Source organism: Anser anser, assembly GCF_964211835.1.
Source record: "Anser anser genome assembly, chromosome: Z".
Taxonomy (NCBI): domain Eukaryota; kingdom Metazoa; phylum Chordata; class Aves; order Anseriformes; family Anatidae; genus Anser; species Anser anser.
Window position 1 is genome coordinate 75,458,248 of NC_139723.1, and position 18,966 is coordinate 75,477,213.

At 37.9% G+C, this 18,966-nt stretch overlaps 2 protein-coding genes across 25 annotated transcripts in view; one reads left to right on the forward strand and one right to left on the reverse strand.

Annotated features, from left to right (window-relative positions):
• The window catches only part of SPEF2 (sperm flagellar 2), a 69,486-nt gene extending 69,187 nt beyond the window's left edge, over positions 1-299 (reverse strand). For all 5 annotated transcript variants that reach the window (XM_083818520.1, XM_083818519.1, XM_083818523.1 and 2 more), the window contains exon 1: positions 141-299. In XM_083818520.1, coding sequence (XP_083674646.1) covers positions 141-267 — 127 coding nt within the window. In that variant the 5' untranslated portion in view covers positions 268-299. The remainder of the gene's footprint in view (positions 1-140) is intronic.
• PRLR (prolactin receptor) overlaps positions 268-18,966 on the forward strand; it is a 168,270-nt gene continuing 149,571 nt past the window's right edge. For 9 of the 20 annotated variants that reach the window (XM_083818557.1, XM_083818535.1, XM_083818558.1 and 6 more), the window contains exons 1-2: positions 277-393; positions 2,300-2,382. The gene's annotated coding sequence lies outside the window, so the exon portion shown is untranslated. Of the gene's footprint in view, positions 394-2,299; positions 2,383-5,105; positions 6,408-18,966 lie in introns of those variants that run through there. The other 11 variants (XM_083818530.1, XM_083818533.1, XM_083818543.1 and 8 more) reach the window with 4 other exon arrangements.

Sequence of the window (18,966 nt, forward strand, 5' to 3'; positions counted from 1 at the left end):
GGCCACCCACCCTCCTGAGGGCGCCCCTCAGCACCCCCGCGAGGAAACCGCCGGGCTTCGGGGCACGGCAGCGGGACTTATCCCGCGGGACACACCCCCCCCCCCCCCGGCCGCAGGGTTTAGGGTCTCGCTGCACTCACCGACGCTGCGGGAGAGCCTCACCTCCCCGTTGAGCCACCCGCACAGCAGCCCCGCCATCACCGCCGGCCGCCCCCGCCCAGCCTGGCACCGCGTCCCGTTGCCACGGCGACCGGGAGCCCGGCGCATGCGCGGAGAGGGGGTAGCCTCCCCCCCCCCCCGGCCCCTGCCCGCCCGCTCTTCCTGCCCCGCGGAGGGCCGCGCACGCGCCGCAGGTGTGGCGGGTGTGGCCGGGGCGGGGAGGCGAGGAGGAAGGTGAGCGCGCCGGGGGGGGGGGGGGGAGAGGAGAAAGGGGGGGGGGGGAAATGCGCGTGCCCGCCTCCGCCGCGAGCGGCGCGCGCGGGCGCACGGCCGTTGGCCGGCCGTTAACCGGCCGTTACCGTCTCGTTGGGCGGGAGCGGGCTGAGGGGAGCCTTGTGGGTCTGAGGCGGGGGGGCGGGTGTTGCTGCAGTGGCAGGGGGCTGCCGTCCTGCTGGGCGCCCCTCTGCCCTTCTTCCCTCCCCGCTTTTGTTTAATAAGGTGTCACTGCTCCCCCGCTCCGCCCCGGCCGCCGGTGGCTGAGTTGTTTGCCGTGTTGGCGCTTCGCAGAGGGGGACTCGGGCTGAGAAGCGTTCTGTCGGGAGAAGAGAATGAGCCCGGGATACATTTTCCACGCTTTAGAACGCCAAACCGCACGAATTGTCGCATTGGCTCGATGGGGAAGGGGGGAGGGAGCTCAAAAAGTGAAAATGCTGAGAGGAGAAAAAAAAAAAAAAAAAAGCCCTGCCAGTTCGAAGCGTGTGCTACGCGTTAGCAAGGCTGGTTTTCAACAGTGCTCCTTGTGTAAGGAGTCTGAGGCATCTGTGTGCCAGTACAGCTCCGCGCGGGGCTCAGCTCGGCCAGTTTGGGGCATTTCGAGATTGCTTTGAAATCATCGACTCTTATTGCATTACTTCTCTTTTTACTGGGTCATCCTTGTTTTAGTATCACGTTGAAATAAATACTTTGAGAAGTTTTGGTGCCCTCTTTTTAAAGAGCATGCTACAAAAATGTAGAAATAGAGAAGAGATCTACATCTGGAAAATGCATTGTACCCCATAGGAATTTAAATTCTTTCTTTCCAGGAATATCTGAAGTAGATTGAAGTTTTCAAGTGTCTTTCACTGCAATCCAGAATCCTAAAGGATGACTTAATCTAGAGAAGAGCAAGAGGATCTAGTGGTTAATGATAGGCAGACAAGAAACTAAACATTTTTCCAAAGTGACAATGATAGATATTTGACATGACTTTGAATATTATAGATTCTGTACCTTTAGAAGTCTTTTGATTAAATCGCTGTGCTTTTACAGGTGTGCTTTAAATCAAAATAAATTACTAGTTTTGTTAGAAGAAAGGTATAACTGAGCAGTTTATGTCTTAAGATTGTAAAATTAGTGGCACCTGAATGAATAAAGTAACAAACTTCAAGAGACGGGAAGTACTTTCAGGGCAGATTTTGTATTCTTTTGAAGTTACAAAGTTTTGTGCACGTGGTAAACTATAAAATTACTCACACTTTAGAGGAAGTAGAAACCTTGATTTTTTTTTTTCTAATACAATGTTCTTAGTGAGAGTATCTACCGTGTGAGTGTGTTTTTGATATGTCAAAGAACAAAGAAGAAATTTTAGTTTCATTGTGGAATTTTTTCCTCAGCTCCAGTAATTACATATATATATATATAGTTACATATATATATATCACATATATATACATATATAATTATATATATAAATATATATAATTACGTACATATATATATTTAAATATACTGAAATTTTGCTGTAAATAGTTATTTATATTAAGGTTAGAACTACTTTCCATATAACCTCTGACTTTGAAAAGCTGATAGTTGTTGTATCTCTAGGAATTTTAATGGATTTTTTTCAAATCTATTATCATAAGCAGTGGATCTCTAACATTGGTTTGATCTGCTCTGGTGGACATAATAAAATCCTACTTAGATAAGCTAGATTTGTGAGAAATGTGGAGTCCTTCATATGTTTAAATTCAGTAGTGGTTTGCTGTTTCATCTAAACCTGTCTTAGCTCTTAATAAATTAATGTAGCTTTCTAACAGAATTCTGAGTAGTGATAGGATGTTGTAGTAATCAATTTTTCCTTCATTGTCTCCCTGATTTAAAGAACTTGGAAAGATGTCTGCATTCTGCACTGTGAAAGCTGAGTCCGCAGTGTTTAAAGAAAAATACTTGCAGACAGCAAGTAAGGTAACTTTTTCCCTAATTCTGCCTTTCCTGAAACTGCTGACATTTTTTTTTTTTAATAAGGTGGGTCTTGTGTTTTGTTAATTTCTTAATTCTCTGCTAAGAATGCCAGTGGGACTGTCATGGAAATTGCAAACTGATTTCCTGTGGGATACTGTACCATGGGATAATGTAACTTTAAGACACTAATACTAGACTGTAGAATGCATCTGCTGCTTTCACCAACAAATCTGTAGGTTTATTTTAAATTTATTTAAATTTATACATTCAAATTTATTTTAAACTTCATATATCCTCCTATGGACTTGCTTTGAGAGAGAATTGTCTGTAGGTTATATCTGTAATGGTCAAAGGAACAGAAGACCTCAAACAGCAATCTTCTGAACATAGACAGAAATGAAGTTTCAGGGACTGTCTGCTGCTTGTCATTCCTTCTGGCTTCCTAAAAGAAACTGTATGTATGAAGATTATGTCATACGCTCTTTGTTATTCAAGTCTACAGCTGTCGTCAATATTAGTTTTTAATCACATGGAAGTAATAGTAGTATGTATATGGAATAAAAGGACAAGGATACAGTTTTTAAAATTATTATCAAAAGCTTGGACTTTTATCACAAAATGGCAATTGAAAAACTTTTAAAGGTTCAAGATTCTACTCTGAAGGGGAGTTAGGAGGAATGATCTTCTGGATACAATGAAGATTTAAAAAAGGCAGATGGAGACGTTTGGAATTCTTAGATTGCATTTAGGTTGAAGCTGTGCATAACAGTATCAGACTAAACTTACTGTGTAATTAAACAATGTGTGGTTTCAGGAGTTTCATTTTTGCACTGGAATTTATTGCTGCATCACTAAATTTTTTATAATCACACTAATTTCCTATTTTTTGTAACTATGTTTTTTATTGTTTGCTTGCCATGTCTCTTGGGAGGTTGCAAAAAGGCTAAATAGCATGCATGTCTGATAGTGGTTTTTTCCCACTTTTCCTTCTCTAGTTTGATTATTCATTTTACTTTGCATGTCATTTATTCCCTCTAGCATGATCAAATGACCACACCCTCTTTGAAACCTAGTTTCAACTATATTTGTCCTGCCCAGATGCTTTCCTCCTGTCACCTCTGGATCCTCATAAGCGTCTGTACTGAGGACAGAAGAGGATCGAGCCCTAAAGAAAGGTTTAGAAATTTCCATGATCTTGAGGTTTGTGCTACAGCATGTTTGCACAGCTGTTTGCTACTAAATCAGTCAATTCAGTTCCCCATACTGCCATTTTGAAGTCATAATTCTGGAACCCTGTCCTGACTCCTACCCTGGTTTTCCTTGTTGCCACAAGGCAACAGTTATGCTAATTCAGACCAGATGTCTGCCTAGTCCAGTCTCCTGTTGCTAACATTAATCAATAACAAATTCTGGGGAAGAGATTAGGGGAAAGCATATACTGAAACCTGTAGTTACTCCCTCCAGAACATTCTCCCAGCCACCACTGATTGTGGCTGAAGGACTTTTCTGAACCCACATAAGCTTGTACAATTAATTACTTCCATGAATACGTGCAGGCTGGTTTTGAATCTGTGTAAATGTTTAGCATTGACAGTGATCTGTGGTAAGGTGTTCCATTGCTTAACCAGGCTTTATATGAACGCATTGTTACCATGCATTATGTGAAGTACGTTGTTTTGTGTATTTTGGAGTTGCATTCTCTACATTTTACTTTCAGCACTGTGGTAGTTCTGTTATTTTTAAACAAGAGCATTGTGCACCTGAGTTGCAGGCTGACCTGATGTTTCAGGTGCTATCTTGCTTCTAATAGCTGTGTCACCAAGAACTAATAAGTAATAGGTACAGTCTGTATGTACATTTGGTGTCAAGCTTTATTCTCTCTCCTTCACTGTATTGGGGTTGGGGACTTTTGTCTCTGGAGAGAAACTGAGGTTCCTCTTGCGTATTCAGCTCTTTTTATTTTCTGCATGAAGAAAGCTAAAATGTGAGTGTACTGTACAAGTACTGTAAAAAAAAAAACTCCCCCTTTTAAGTACATGTAAAATAAACACTGGCAATGCTAATGTGGCTGTATACAATATATTAAAGAACTGCAGTTACTTGTTAAGTAACCTCTTTGTATTTTAATCAAGTGTGTCACCTTTGTTCAAATAGAAACGAGAATGTATGATGCAGTCTGAAAGATGCCAGGTACACTGTGTTCATGAAAATATTGTAACTGAGTGCATTGTTTTCTGTACTGTAAAGTAAATTGTCAGTGTGTAGGTTCAACTTGAATGTCAATAAATGACTGGGCAAGATTAAGGCAAGAGAACTGCAGACAAGTTCTGACATTATGAAGAGGAAACATGGTGAAATGCTTCCCATACGAGGAACAAATACAGTATTATGTCTGGCTGATGTTTGATTTATTTTCCTAACTGGTAACCAAGTAAAGAAAAAGATAATTTAGCCTGTTGTGCAAAATTGAACTCACTTCTTGCATCTAAAGACAATATGTTTCATGTTACTTCAGTTATAGAACTTCCATGTTTAAACTGAGGTCTGATAAATTTTTCAGCTTCAAGTAAGAATTCTCTCCAATGTGGTGTGTTTGTCAGGAACTGTCTACAGTAGATAGTAGTATATAATATTGAATAATGTGTGAAATATTTATACTGTTTGGTTTTGTTTGATAGAAGACCTACAGACTTGCTAAAGCATTTTTTTTGTTGTTGTTTTTAAAGTGTACTGAATTCCATTGAAAGATCTCAAAGAGGTTCTGTGACTTCAAGGTAGGAAGTGTGGCTCAACTGTTTCAAGAGGAAAGGAATACTGTGTTATAAAGCATCAAAACAGTACAATCTGAGGCATAAGTGATAGAAGAAAAGAACCAAACTGCCTGACAGAATGAAAATTCACGTAAGCAAAACAAAAGAAAGTAGAAAGCTTATTAAAACCTGTCTGAATAATGAGTATATGTCTTAAGGGCATGGTAGGATATGAGAAAATTAGAGATTAATGTGTAGATACAGCTTTAAGCAAATACATAAAGGAGTGGGGAATTAAGGGCCTATTTATTTTAGAGGCTGTTGTGATGCCACTGAATTGATTACTGATTTTTGAGCATTTCATTCTTAATAATTTATTTTCCTTTTACTACCAATTTCTTTCCTTTTATAACTCTATGTTAAGATTTTTTTTCCATAAAAAAGGCAGAGATTGTGGGATGCAGGCTGTTATCCCTTAGTGGGACATTAAGTGTAGTCGAGAAAGGCAGTGAGCAAGGGGTAAAACAAATTGAGCATTAGAGGCTGGAACTGGATAAAGATTCATAAAGGAATGTGACTGGTACAGATAGCTAGCCAAGTGGGTTCCATTATGGATGGAAAAAAAGGAATCAAGGGGATAGAAGGTGCTTTAGTTCTATGGCTGAGGTAGAATCTTCAAATTAAGAACCATAATTTCTCTACCATAGGAAATATAGAATGTACTGGCAAGGGATGTTTTTGGTAATTCCCCATAATTATCCATATCCACACACACACACACACATCTATTTTATAATATGGTTACAACTTACATTATGTGAACGTTTTTCTTGTAGTTGTTCATTTTTGCCTACATAGCAGGGAGCTAAGTAGCAAATAAAATTCAGATGGTTCATTTTTGCTGTGCATAGTTGAATTTATTATCTGGTATAGTGATTCTCTGTAAGATACAAATCAAGTTAATGAAGCCAGAGTTTTCCATCCAGTTAGAAATTGTGAGTTTATTTGAAGTACTCATAAGGTCTAATCACTTAGTGTTTAATCTTCATCATTCAATAAATGCTCATGAATTGGGCACCATTTCTCTGTAGCTTTTGTCTAGAATTACTAAAGAATATTTGTAATATAACTAGAATCCTTTTGGCTGCTACTGAAACGCGACTACTTTTTTGCTTAGAAATAGGACATCTACTGTGCATTAACAATTCTGTTTGATTCTATTTTTAAGGTATGAAATGAAGAATAGTGTGTTAGATCTGAAGTGGAGAGGGAATGCAAGTAAGCAAATGTAACTAAGTAATCTGGAATTTGGCTAGCATCTTTGCACCTAATGCCAGTACTTAAAAGCCTTAGATACTCATTCTTTCTCATTATGTTGAATGAGAACATTGGTCAGGCATTCTGTACATTGGAAATGTTCTTGGTAGAACATTAGACTTTCACAGTTGTTCTTTAATCCACAGTTGTTAGCAAATTAGAGTAAATTTAGACAGTGGTTGGCAGAGTCCCTTGGGAGGTGGTTCTGAAGGGCAGAGGAGTCCAGGAAGGCTGAGCACTCTTCAAGAAGGAGATCTTAATGGCTCAGGAGTGGTCTGTCCCCACGTGCCCAAAGACGAGCCGGCGTGGAAGAAGACTGGCCTGGCTGAACAGAGAGTTGTGGCTCGAGCTTAGGAGAAAAAAGAGAGTGTATAATCTTTGGAAAAGAGGGCGGGCCACTCAGGAGGGCTATAAGGATGTTGTGAGGCAGTGCAGGGACAAAATTAGAAAGGCCAAAACTCATCTGGAGCTCAATCTGGCTACTGCTGTTAAAGATAACAAAAAATGTTTTTACAAATACATCAACACAAAAAGGAGGACTAAGGAGAATCTCCATCCTGTACTGGATGCGGGGGGAAACTTAGTTGCAAGGGATGAAGAAAAGGCTGAGTTGCTTAATGCCTTCTTTGCCTCAGTCTTTAGCGGCAAAACCAGTTGTTCTCTGGATACCCAGTACCCTGAGCTGGTGGAAGGGGATGGGGAGCAGGATGTGGCCCTCACAATCCACGAGGAAATGGTTGGCGACCTGCTACAGCACTTAGATGTACGCAAGTCGATGGAGCTGGATGGGAGCCACCTGAGGGTACTGAGAGAACTGGCGGAGGAGCTGGCCAAGCCGCTTCCATCATTTATCAGCAGTCCTGGCTCTTAGGGGAGGTCCCAGTCGACTGGCAGCTAGCAAACGTGACGCCCATCGACAAGAAGGGCCGGAGGGTAGACCCAGGGAACTATAGGCTTGTTAGTTTGACCTCAGTGCTAGGGAAGCTCATGGAGCAGATTGAGTGTCATCACGCGGCACTTACAGGGCAACCAGGCGATCAGGCCCAGTCAGAATGGGTTTATGAAGGGCAGGTCCTGCTTGACGAACCTGATTTCCTTCTATGACAAAGTGACATGCTTAGTGGATGAGAGAAAGGCCGTGGATGTGGTCTACTTTGACTTCAGTAAGGCTTTTGACACTGTTTCCCACGACATTCTCCTCAGGAAACTGGCTGCTCGTGGCTTGGACTGGCGTATGCTTCATTGGGTTAAAAACTGGCGTGATAGCCGGGCCCAAAGAGTTGTGGTGAATGGAGTCAAATCCAGTTGGAGGCCGGTCACTAGTGGAGTCCCCCAGGGCTCAGTGCTGGGGCCAGTCCTCTTTAATATCTTTATCGAAGATCTGGATGAGGGGATCGAGTGCACCCTCAGTAAGTTTGCAGACGACACCAAGTTAGATGCGTGTGTCGATCTGCTCGAGGGTAGGAAGGCTCTGCAGGAGGATCTGGATAGGCTGGAGCGATGGGCTGAGGCCAACTGTATGAAGTTCAACAAGGCCAAGTGCCGGGTCCTGCACCTGGGGTGCAACAACCCCAAGCAGAGCTACAGGCTGGGAGATGAGTGGTTGGAAAGCTGCCTGGCAGAGAAGGACCTGGGAGTACTGGTTGATAGGCAGCTGAATATGAGCCAGCAGTGTGCTCAGGTGGCCAAGAAGGCCAAGAGCATCCTGGCTTGCATAAGAAGCAGCGTGGCCGGTAGGGCTAGGGAAGTGATTGTGCCCCTGTACTCGGCTCTGGTGAGGCCGCACCTTGAGTACTGTGTTCAGTTTTGGGTCCCTTGCTACAAGAAGGACATGGAGGTGCTCGAGCGAGTCCAGAGAAGGGCAACGAAGCAGGTGAGGGGTCTAGAGAACAAGTCTTACGAGGAGCGGCTGAGGGAGCTGGGGTTGTTCAGCCTCGAGAAGAGGAGGCTCAGGGGAGACCTCATCACTCTCTACAGGTACCTTAAAGGAGGCTGTAGCGAGGTGGGGGTTGGTCTGTTCTCCCACGTGCCTGGTGACAGGACAAGGGGGAATGGGCTGATGTTGTGCCAGGGGAGGTTTAGGTTGGATGTTAGGAAGAACTTCTTTACTGGAGAAGTTGTTAGGCATTGGAATGGGCTGCCCAGGGAAGTGGTTGAGTCACCGTCCCTGGAGGTCTTTAAGAGGTGTTTAGATGTAGAGCTTAGTGATATGGTTTAGTGCAGGACTTGTTAGTGTGAGGTCAGAGGTTGGACTCGGTGATCTTGGAGGTCTCTTCCAACCTAGACGATTCTGTGATTCTTCCCTCCCTCTCTCTCTCTCTGGAATAAAAAGAGGTCCAAGCCTATGCAAGTGCATCATACTGTTTATTAAGTTATTTTAAATCAAATAAGTTTTACAATTTGCTTTGAAATGTTAATTTATAGATTAATGTATGATATTACTTCAATGGGCCAGGTGAGATGTGGAAAAATAGTTTTAATTTTGAAACAAGAAATAAGTATGTCTGACAGACTTTACAGTTTACTCAGCTCCAACTTCATCTCATTTTTATATACAGACTGTGCCAATAAAATTTAATAATTTACTGCATAGTATAATATGTGGAACCTAATATTCATTTATTTCTGGGATTGTGCAACTGCTTCCTATGATTAACTGCCTAGGGAAACTCTCTTCAGCAATTCTTTCTATGCCTTTAAAAGTTTCTGATCCACGAGGAGAAAGAAGACATACTGAAAGCCCAGGAATGGCAAAAATAACCAAAAAGCAAATAAATTATATTGTGGCATTGTAATTACTTTCTTACAGATCCAGACATTCATACAAAATGAGATAGTGTAGGAGTTAAATTGATAGAAATTTTAATTCAAGTTCTTCAAAAACTGTTCATCTTATCATTTGTGTCTAAAGCTAAGGAATTAGTTTGATTTACTGTAGGTATTTTAATATGGAAACGGATTTAATAGTGGAAATGGATCTTGGTGGTCATAGCAATTCCAAACCACCTCTAGAGGAAAAATAAAGGACACTTTGAGCAGTCAAACCCAGGTTCCTCTGTTTTATGACACCGAGATTTACAGAAACCTGTAGGATAAGAAAAAATATTTGTCGAGTATATGTGAATATGCAAGTATGTGTGTCTGTGTGTTTTTAAATATTTTATGAGAACATCCTATGGTTTTGGAAGAACTTTTGCGAGCACTAAATTCATTATTTCAAATCATTAATAAACAAGCAAAAAAGTTCTTTCTTGCTGCAGCAATGTTGTTCATTTCCTATAGTTACTTATCTGAATGAAAATAAAATCACTGTATATTTTTTTCTGAATTGTAAATGTAATTCACTTAATATTTTCTTCCTTCATGATATAAGTATACATTTTTTCAAATTCGATTAGTTATACAAATACAACATTTGCCTTTTGAATTTATCATTCATCAGCTTGCTGGTGCAACAGTAGATAATGAATATGGGAGGTTTTTTTATCAATATGTCTTGTTCATTGTTTTCTTTTTGTGAGGTAGGCTCAGTAACATTGCTTGCCTATTTTTTTGAAATTAGATAATTTGTTTCTGTTGTCCCAATCACATCTGTGTTTAAGAGCTACTATTGATAACCTTTTGAAAGATTAAAAATAGGTATTTCTGTCCTATGTATAACATGTCAGCATATAGAACAGCAGCCACTATTTTTTTGATAATTGTGACATGTACATTTTGTTTTGCTTTGTGATTTATTATTCACCGTGTCCATATTACACAACAGAAACTTTCATATATGGTTAGTTTTTTCCCTTCATCTTTGAGCTGAATATGGCAATTCATTTTTATTTTATGATGAAGTTATCCTTGCAAGTGAAGAGGGCGTAAGTATTGAACGTTTCTGGGAGGATCCCTTATAATGTCCAGGTGTGGTTCAAGCCATGGTTTATGAGACATGTCTATAGTGTGGAAATTAACAAGCAGAAAATAAAATGTGTGTTTTGCAAGATGATAGGCTGTAGGAAATTCAGGACAAATAATGGAATCATAAATTATGTAATTACTAAATAATGGAGATATTAAATCTATTTGAAGATTTATTAAACATATAAATAAGTTTGTTATAACAATTGGCTTTAGCAAGAGATATTTGATAGTATGAATGTTACTTAAAAAAAAAAAAGAAAAAAAATGGAAATGATAATTTTGGTTCTAACCTAAATGTGTCTTCAATCATAAGGAGTAAAATACATGGCAAAATTCTATGAGTTATTTTAGCAAGAAATATGTATGGTAGATAATTAGAGACAGTGATAGTACTTGACAGAAATACTCAGAATTCTTTTTGGTCTGTAAATCTGTCAGGAGTTCGCTTACCAGCTGCCTAGATAACAGCCAGGATCAGGAGACATTTTAGACATTTAGGCTTCTGGGTTAGCAGTACTAGCCACAACTTTTAAGCATTCTGTTTGGTAATTTATTCTGACTTCTAATGGTGATCCATCTTTGATCTTTTTTAATGAATTATCACAAAGCATTGCTTACCACTTTTCCCTGATGGGAAATATACAGTTACCTTCTTTATCACAATCGTATGCTGAACCTGTCTTACTGGTGTCATGTCAAATAATTGTCTCTGCGCTAGTTTCGTGTAGGTGAAACAATCTAAGGTTATACTCAGCATTGAAACATAAAATTCTAAATTACTTAATTTCTTATTTTTTGTGTATTGTCCTTGTAAGCACCAAGTTCTTAAGAGATACTGTGCCATAATGTGCCTATTTACCTTATTTATCCTAATCTATATATTCAGGTATAGTATGTGTTACATATGTGTTCTGTGTACATTCTTAATGCTGTAACTGTAATTCTCTGGAGTAGTGTTTGGGGAAAAAAAAAAAAGTAATAGCAGTTCAACCCTTTTGTGTGTACTGGCAAAATTTCTAAAAATAAAAATAATTAAAAAAAAACCACACTTGTAATTCTATGAGAAGTTCGATTTCAGACCTGAGCTGAATTTTATCCGGATTTCTCCAACTTATGCTTTCTGGTATGTTCCTTATTTCCTCCTCCTCCTTCAACTGGTACTACTATAAGTTTTATTAAAGCCTGTAAGTTTTACTTGAATTTGTGACTACTCAGGAAGCATGCTGTTTTTCTATCAACTTTTATTTTCTTGAATGCAAGACCAGCTCGCTGTCTCGTCTTCCCTGTGCTACCTCTCTTCTTTCTATGCTGTCATTATTTCGTCACTGAAGAGCGCGTTTTCTTCTGCTTTACTCAGTAGATTCCATTTATTTTATTATTTACTTCTTATTTCAGAAATGCTAGAAGGCCTAAAATTCTTCTACGGTTTTCTTTAACCAGTCTATAAACCCATCCTTTTTCCACAAATTTTTCCTATTAGAAAGAGAATTATATAGATCTTTTCCATGCAAGTACAACTCATGATCTAAATATATAGGATACCTCCACAGTAATAAGAAGAGAATGTGTGAATTTAAGCAAGTGATTTTGCCCTCACGTTATGAAGTCTAGCAAGTCCAATGTCAGTAGTCCCTTTGCAATCTGCTAATTCAGAGCAGCCAGAAGACAATAACATATTTACATTTTTAAAATAGTGTAAGATTTACAACTTTGTGATCAAAGACATTGAGATGAAAGCCCTGAAGTATCTTAGGTGATATTCTAAAATATCACTGAGAAAGATAATTTAAAGCTTAAAAAAGCACACATATCACAGTAAATAACAGTGTACAACTTCTTTGATATATATAAATTTATTAAGATACACACAATTTTACTAGCAAACACTTAGTTTACGATACCTGGATTTATCAGTGTTCTCACTGGTTCATATAATTGATAATTAACTGTTGTTGTATGATTAAACACTTCAATGAACAGTAAGAAACGTATGCTGTATTGCTGACATACTGAAAGCCTGGAAATATTTCAACACCTTCAAGCTAGTAAATATGTAAAGCAGTAAGATAAAATCATTAATAAGCAAGTTCTAGATAGAGATGACACAATCATTATTGAAGCAATTCTCATTAAAGCACTTTTTCTGGGTATGGCATGCTTTATAGAATAAGAATTCTACTTGCTTTGTTTAGGAAAAAGGCAATGAATAAACTTTTATCTCCAAAAAAATAGAGGAAACGGTTCTGATCAGTTGTTTAGGAAAAAAATAAAAACCACCAGTTTGACTATATTCTTAAGTGTGAAGCTGTGTAACAAACAGATCAGTAGACCTATAAAATAGATGAAACACCTTATAAATGAGAGTCAATTCATAAGTAATAAGAAAGTGTTTTGAAATAGAAAAGAAAGCGGGGGCTGTTTGCTCAGCTGAAGGATGGTTATATATTTCCTTGTTCAGTCCTTAGCTTTCGGTCATCTAAAACTGTAAGAAAGGTTTTGATGATGAGTAATTTTTGATGGAAAGATAGCAAGGTACCTTTTATATGTCCCGGTCACATTTAAACCTATACACGCTTTGAAGCCTAACTTGGCAGTATTTTTCAAGCCACAGGAAGATCTGTATGTGTGCTGTTCTAGCTTGTGTTCAGAACAGGTATATAGTAATTTACTGCAGAGATTCAATACAAACTACTGAAGGGATTTAGGAAAGTATACTGTTTTCCTTTAATCTTTTGGTGTGAGTACTGTAGTTACACGGATTTTTTTGGTTTGAAGATTTACTTTCAATCAAGTTATCAACTTGGATTTCCTTCATATATGTGAACAGTTTTATTCTTGTACACAATTTATGATTTTTTATTTACAAATTCAATGTATTTATAGTATCTTTTTTTTTTTTTAAATTTGGGGATGTGTGTCCTATTTATTCCACTTTATAGTGGATCCATTTTATTCTTATTTTTAAAGGGAAAAAAATCAAATTCAGGGACAGAAGATACCATTCTTCACAATGAAATGCCAGCCTACTAAAACATTAGGAATCAGTCTGACTTGACATTATCAATGTACTAGTTCTCGTTCTTGACAGGTGTGGTCTTTTGATGGCTTCTATAGGCAGTGTTTATGTTCAAGTGGAGTAAAAGGCATGTTTTAATTTCTAGTTATTGCCAATAATTACTATTTAATTTCTACCCATGACTCAGAATTTCACTTATGCTAGGATTATGCTAGAAGAGCGTGTGTTGCCTAAGAAAAACGTATCAGAAGAAGATTAAAAATCTATTTTCTAGTCTGGGATTTTTTTATTAGGTTAGTGTTTAACTTTCATACAATCACAGATTTTTTTGGGTTGGATGGAACCTTAAAGACCATCTAATTTCAACCCCCCTGCCATGGGCAGGGTCACCTCCCACCAGACCAGGCTACTCAAAGCCCCATCCAGCCTGGCCTTGAACATGGGGGCATTCACAGCTTCTCCGGGCAACCTGTGCCAGTGCCTCACCAACCTCTGCGTAAAGAATTTCTTCCGTTTATCTAATCTGAATCTACCCTCTTTAGAACTTTAAATATTCTGTTTAAATTTAACTGGGATTTAAATCAGTTAAATCATAAATGGAGGCTAATTCTTAGTGTGCTATCCACAGCTGAATGCTAAGCTGTCCACTTTCTTTACTGTCCCTATCAAAATATACTGCAGTCTATCATTTAATTGACAGATAACCTATGGAAATCACCACAGCTTAAACTGACAGATGTAGATCATATTTCTTGCTAATGGACTATGCTGCTTTGCCTGTCTTAATGTTGCTCAACCATCTTTTTTTTAGTTTCAACTTTAATGCTTGTTACAGTGTCATCAAAATTCTTTGCCTTTTCTGGTAGGTGACAGTGTATGCCAAGTTCTTCCTAATTCAGGCATATCTTCTGAATACTTGATATTAAATTGCTCCACAGCACTGACAGTGGATCTGGTGTTACAATCTTTTAAAGCACTATTCTGTATTTCTGTATAAGACTGCAAGATGTTTTTCTTACAAGGAATAAAGCTATCAGAGAAATCATCAGTATATTGCTCTCTTCCACTGTCCCTTTTTCTGTATTATCTGTTTCTCTCTTTGATTTATCCCAGAGCAGTCAGTATCAAGGAGGAGAGTTTTTTTGTTTCACTGTACAACCCTTAACATGTTACCTGAACTTTTACTGCTAAAATAGTTATCATATAGACCTTAAATGTACGTATTTCTATTGACGATTTTGCCCGAAGTGCTAAATTAAATGTTATTATGACTGGTTATGTTTTTCTATATTCTATGTATGTTTTTTTGACAGTGTTTTTTTTTTTTTTCCTTCTCTATCATGTACATGAACTATTGGGTCTCTTCAAGAGTATGTGCTTTTTTTTGCATACGTAACTTCAAAATTTGATCTCTTGATGTCCCTTCCAACCCCTGCAGTTCTGTGATTCTGTGAAAATTTAGAAGCAGGTGATATGATTGTAAAAGTAAATGTGTACTTGCATTGTAGTGTTTTTTTCAAACATTGATAGATCACATACATTTTTCTCATATTTCAGAATAAAGTTTAGTGAGTATATCTATTTTCATATACATGCATATATATGTATATCTGTGTAAGCATATATAATTCATGTGTTACTCCATCTATATGAGGCTAACCCTTCATAAATCTGTACCCTATTTTGTGAGAAAATATTAATCAGTAGCAGCTTATTTAATGGCTTTATCTTAGAGCTTAAGAATGAAATGCATTTCAAAAAATGAAAAAAGGATTGACATGGTGTAGCTTGCAATTACTTACTTTTTTTGGCACCGGAAAAAAATATTCATTTTATCTTCACTTTAACATTAGTCATTGTCAAAGGAGAAAAGTGCAAAAATCGTGTAGAGGGAAAATTCATTATGAACTGGCATAAAAGTATGCTTGTTTACTTTTCGACTTTGTTTTTTTAAAAATATTGTATTCATACTGGGAAATAAATGTGTCCTCCACTGTCTTTTCAGTATTTTAATTTAGTAAGCTGCAATGATAAACGTCTCGGTACGGTGTAATTTAACGGTGTGTGAGCAACACTAGCCTGGTATAAGGGTTGATGTAAAATGTAAACTTTGTCATAGTTGATGTTGTTTGTTGTTAATTTTTTTTTCTGAAGATTTTCAAATCAAGGTAAACCTTGCTGTAGATGCAGCCATAGAAAATGAACCTTTTCCAAATTCATAAGGAGTAGTATACCTGTAAGAGTATTAGATTACCCTCCTATAGCTCTGAAAGGCAGAATTACTACTTCTGGCACACTAAGTAAAGCATTTCCGACATCAACCTTCCCACAGTCACTGGAAGTCATATTCCTTGTTACACACAGAAACCCTTGGAGTCCCCAAATGTAAAAATAAACAAGCAGATACAGAAATGTAAGTAAAAGCAAATAATTTGTATTGACTCCACTCACTCCTTATCCATGTGAACAAAGTAGATAGTGATGCTGATAATGTATGGGTAGGTCTACGGTGCCTTTAGGACGTTTTGTTTATGGAACACTTGGCAGCTGGTGATGAGGTGCAAATTCTGGTCAAAATTCACACTGGATTTTTAATAACTGATACAGAGGGAGCATCAATAGCCAAGTCTGGGTACGTGAATAAAGTATGGACTGGTAAGAGGGTTTTGTTCCTGCACTTCAGCCTGTTTACCGTGTTTGTTGACAGAGTGATCTTTGCAACTGGGGAGTCAAAGACAAAGTTGAAAATAGAAAAAATCATAATGAAGATCACAGTCCCTGAAGGATTTGATCTGGATTTTAAAGAGACATGTCAAAGTATGGGTACATTATCTGTCCAGCAGCTGCCTCTGAAGATTTGCAAAGCAGTGTGGAATATTATCTGAATTATGAACTGAATGTATCAAGAGTCATTTTATAAACAATGAAAGACGGAATAGATGTGTGTAAAACCAACATTGATTTTATTATATATGATGCACATTTTGTGTAACATAGTTTACTTTGTATAAACATAGCTTTCTGTCTAAATTCAACTCCTTCCTTTGCTTCTGTAAGCTATGCCTTTCTTTTTTTCCTCTTTTAAGTCTACTTGGAGTAACAGCAGAACCAAAAGGAGAACATGGAACAATTATATTATTTAACTAACCTTCTCCAACAATTTTAGTAAAAATTATTGATATGCTAATCATATCAGTAGTCATCTATAGATCACTATAATAATATGACAATTGTTCTTCAGATATTAATTGGGCTAAAGCTTTGTGGCAGCCAATGTTAGAACTGATTCGTATTAGTTATAAATCCTTAATTGCATGTAATTATAGATTTGCTTATGAACCAAACAGCTGCTCCTTTTCCATGATCTGTTTTACTCTGCCATTTGGAAGGATTAAGCTTGAGGAATGTCTATGAAGTCTTTTTTAATTTACCTTGTCTTGGCTCTATTTTATATTTTACATTGCACCTGGCCTGAATTTTCTAGAGCTCCTTGCTAATCTAGTGAAGCTTTTCATCTAGCCACGTTAATGACATTACTTTTTTCATTACTTTTTGCAGCAATCCATTTGGCTTTCCTGTCTTGGCTCAAGATGGTGCAGATTAATTGTAACATCTCAATCAAAACAACATGTATAATCTGCAAGCAGCATTCTTAAAAATGTTGTAACATTTGAGTTACATGAAGTTGAGTGCACTTGAAAGTTCTCTAAGCAACTGCTGATAGATGCAATCTGGGCAACATTTTGCAAGAATATTTGTTGAGAATATTCAACATTAGCTTTTGAGGGCTTATGAAATTGACTGTAAGCATGGGCCCAATATAGGGAGCTAAAAAGGAAGCTTGAATGAGATATGTTTCTCATGAACATATCTTCTCTTTCTCTCTCTCTCTCTCTCTTTTTTTTTTTTTTTTTTTTGTGTGGAGTAGTTGAGGACAGAATTGTAAGGTGGCAGAGTTGTTTAAACTTCTGTTGTTCTTTGACCATGAACACAAAAATGTTCCTTATGTACCAAATTACTGGACGCAGTTGTTTGGAAGCTGGTATTGTATGTATGAAAAGCACAGTTACTATGAAGCATGATTGAGTGAATATGCTTCAAATCCCTGTATCATTCCTCAAAGGACTGATGATACCGGTCTGTAACTAAAAGTTTTTCACATGTAATCACAAAATCTTCAATTAGCTGTTGTCCATTGAATTCTGGGTTGCTTAAGCTTTTACTGTCTTGGAGACAGGAATGAGAAAAAGTGTATTTTGTCTTTGCAGATGGAACAATTTGCATTCAGGATTAGGTTACAAAAGATAAACCAAATAGTGCCAGTTTGTGGGCGAATTATATAGCACAGAGGTCATCATTAGATTTCCAAGTGTATGATTTGGATAGCATTTTGGCTGATATCCATCAAAATAACATTGCCTAACTAACATGACCAATCTTCAAGCAGACTGATTGAGTAAAAAATTTATTTCCTAAGGGGAACAGAAGCCCCAGGATGTGTTCTGGCAAGTCTTCAGTTGATAGAATAAATTATTAAGTACTCTGCAGCAACCAAGAATGGTAAATATGGTATTTTGTACCCTTAATGAAGGAGGTATCTGAGGAGCAGCTTACTCTTTTTTTTTTTTTTTCCCCCTTCCTTGAGATTTTTCATTAATGTATTCTTTGCTGTTAACATTATCCATTCCTCCTCCAAGAGAGTCGTCAATAACTCCATCAAAAGGATCCCTATGACAGGGATGCCACCTTTTTGCATTCTTCTGGAAGTACAGTTTTGTTGTTGACTTTCAACATAGCTGCACACATTTCCAAAATTCAGGTCTGCTAAAATCTGAATTTCTTCACTTCTTACTATTGAACGACATAATCATAATTTAAAATCTGAAAAAGACCTGTACTGAGACAGCAGAATTTATGTACTTCACATAACAATTTAATGTTCAAGGCAGGAGGTATCCTACCTCCTAAATGTGAAGCTACTTTCTGACAAAAGAATAACATTATTAAAAAAAAAAAAAGCTCCTTGCAACTAGGAAGATAAGATAATCTTACAGTCAAGAATGCAGTGAATGAAGAGGCTAAGACTGGGAGCTGTGCCGGAGACAGGAAACATCTAAGAAGTCAAAGGATGGTACAGTCACTTGGTTTGAGAGAGTGGCAGTCTTGAAAGAAGTAGGAATGGTGGAGAAGCTAGAGTTTGCTAGCCTGTGAAAATATAGACAGAAGTGGACAAATGCAGGAAAGGGAGTAAGAACCAGCTTTGTATTGGTTTTGGAAACAGAATATTTTCACACCATGAAAATAATGTGTTTCCTTATGTCTGTTGTGATTAGCCTAGGGGTGTAATAACACTTATCTTTTCCATTAGGTTAAATGTCCTTAAAAAGTTAACCTTTCCTCATCTTGAGAATATTGTAATTTGTTGCGTTGTATATCTTGTGTGTCTTGCCTTTAGGCCCATCTATCTTCTTACAGAGAGGATTGTAGAATCACTTAGGTTGGAAAAAGACCTTTATGATCATCAAGTCCAGCCATCCACATAACTACCAAGTCTACAACTAAACTGTGTCCATAAGCACAGGAAGGCCAACTTCA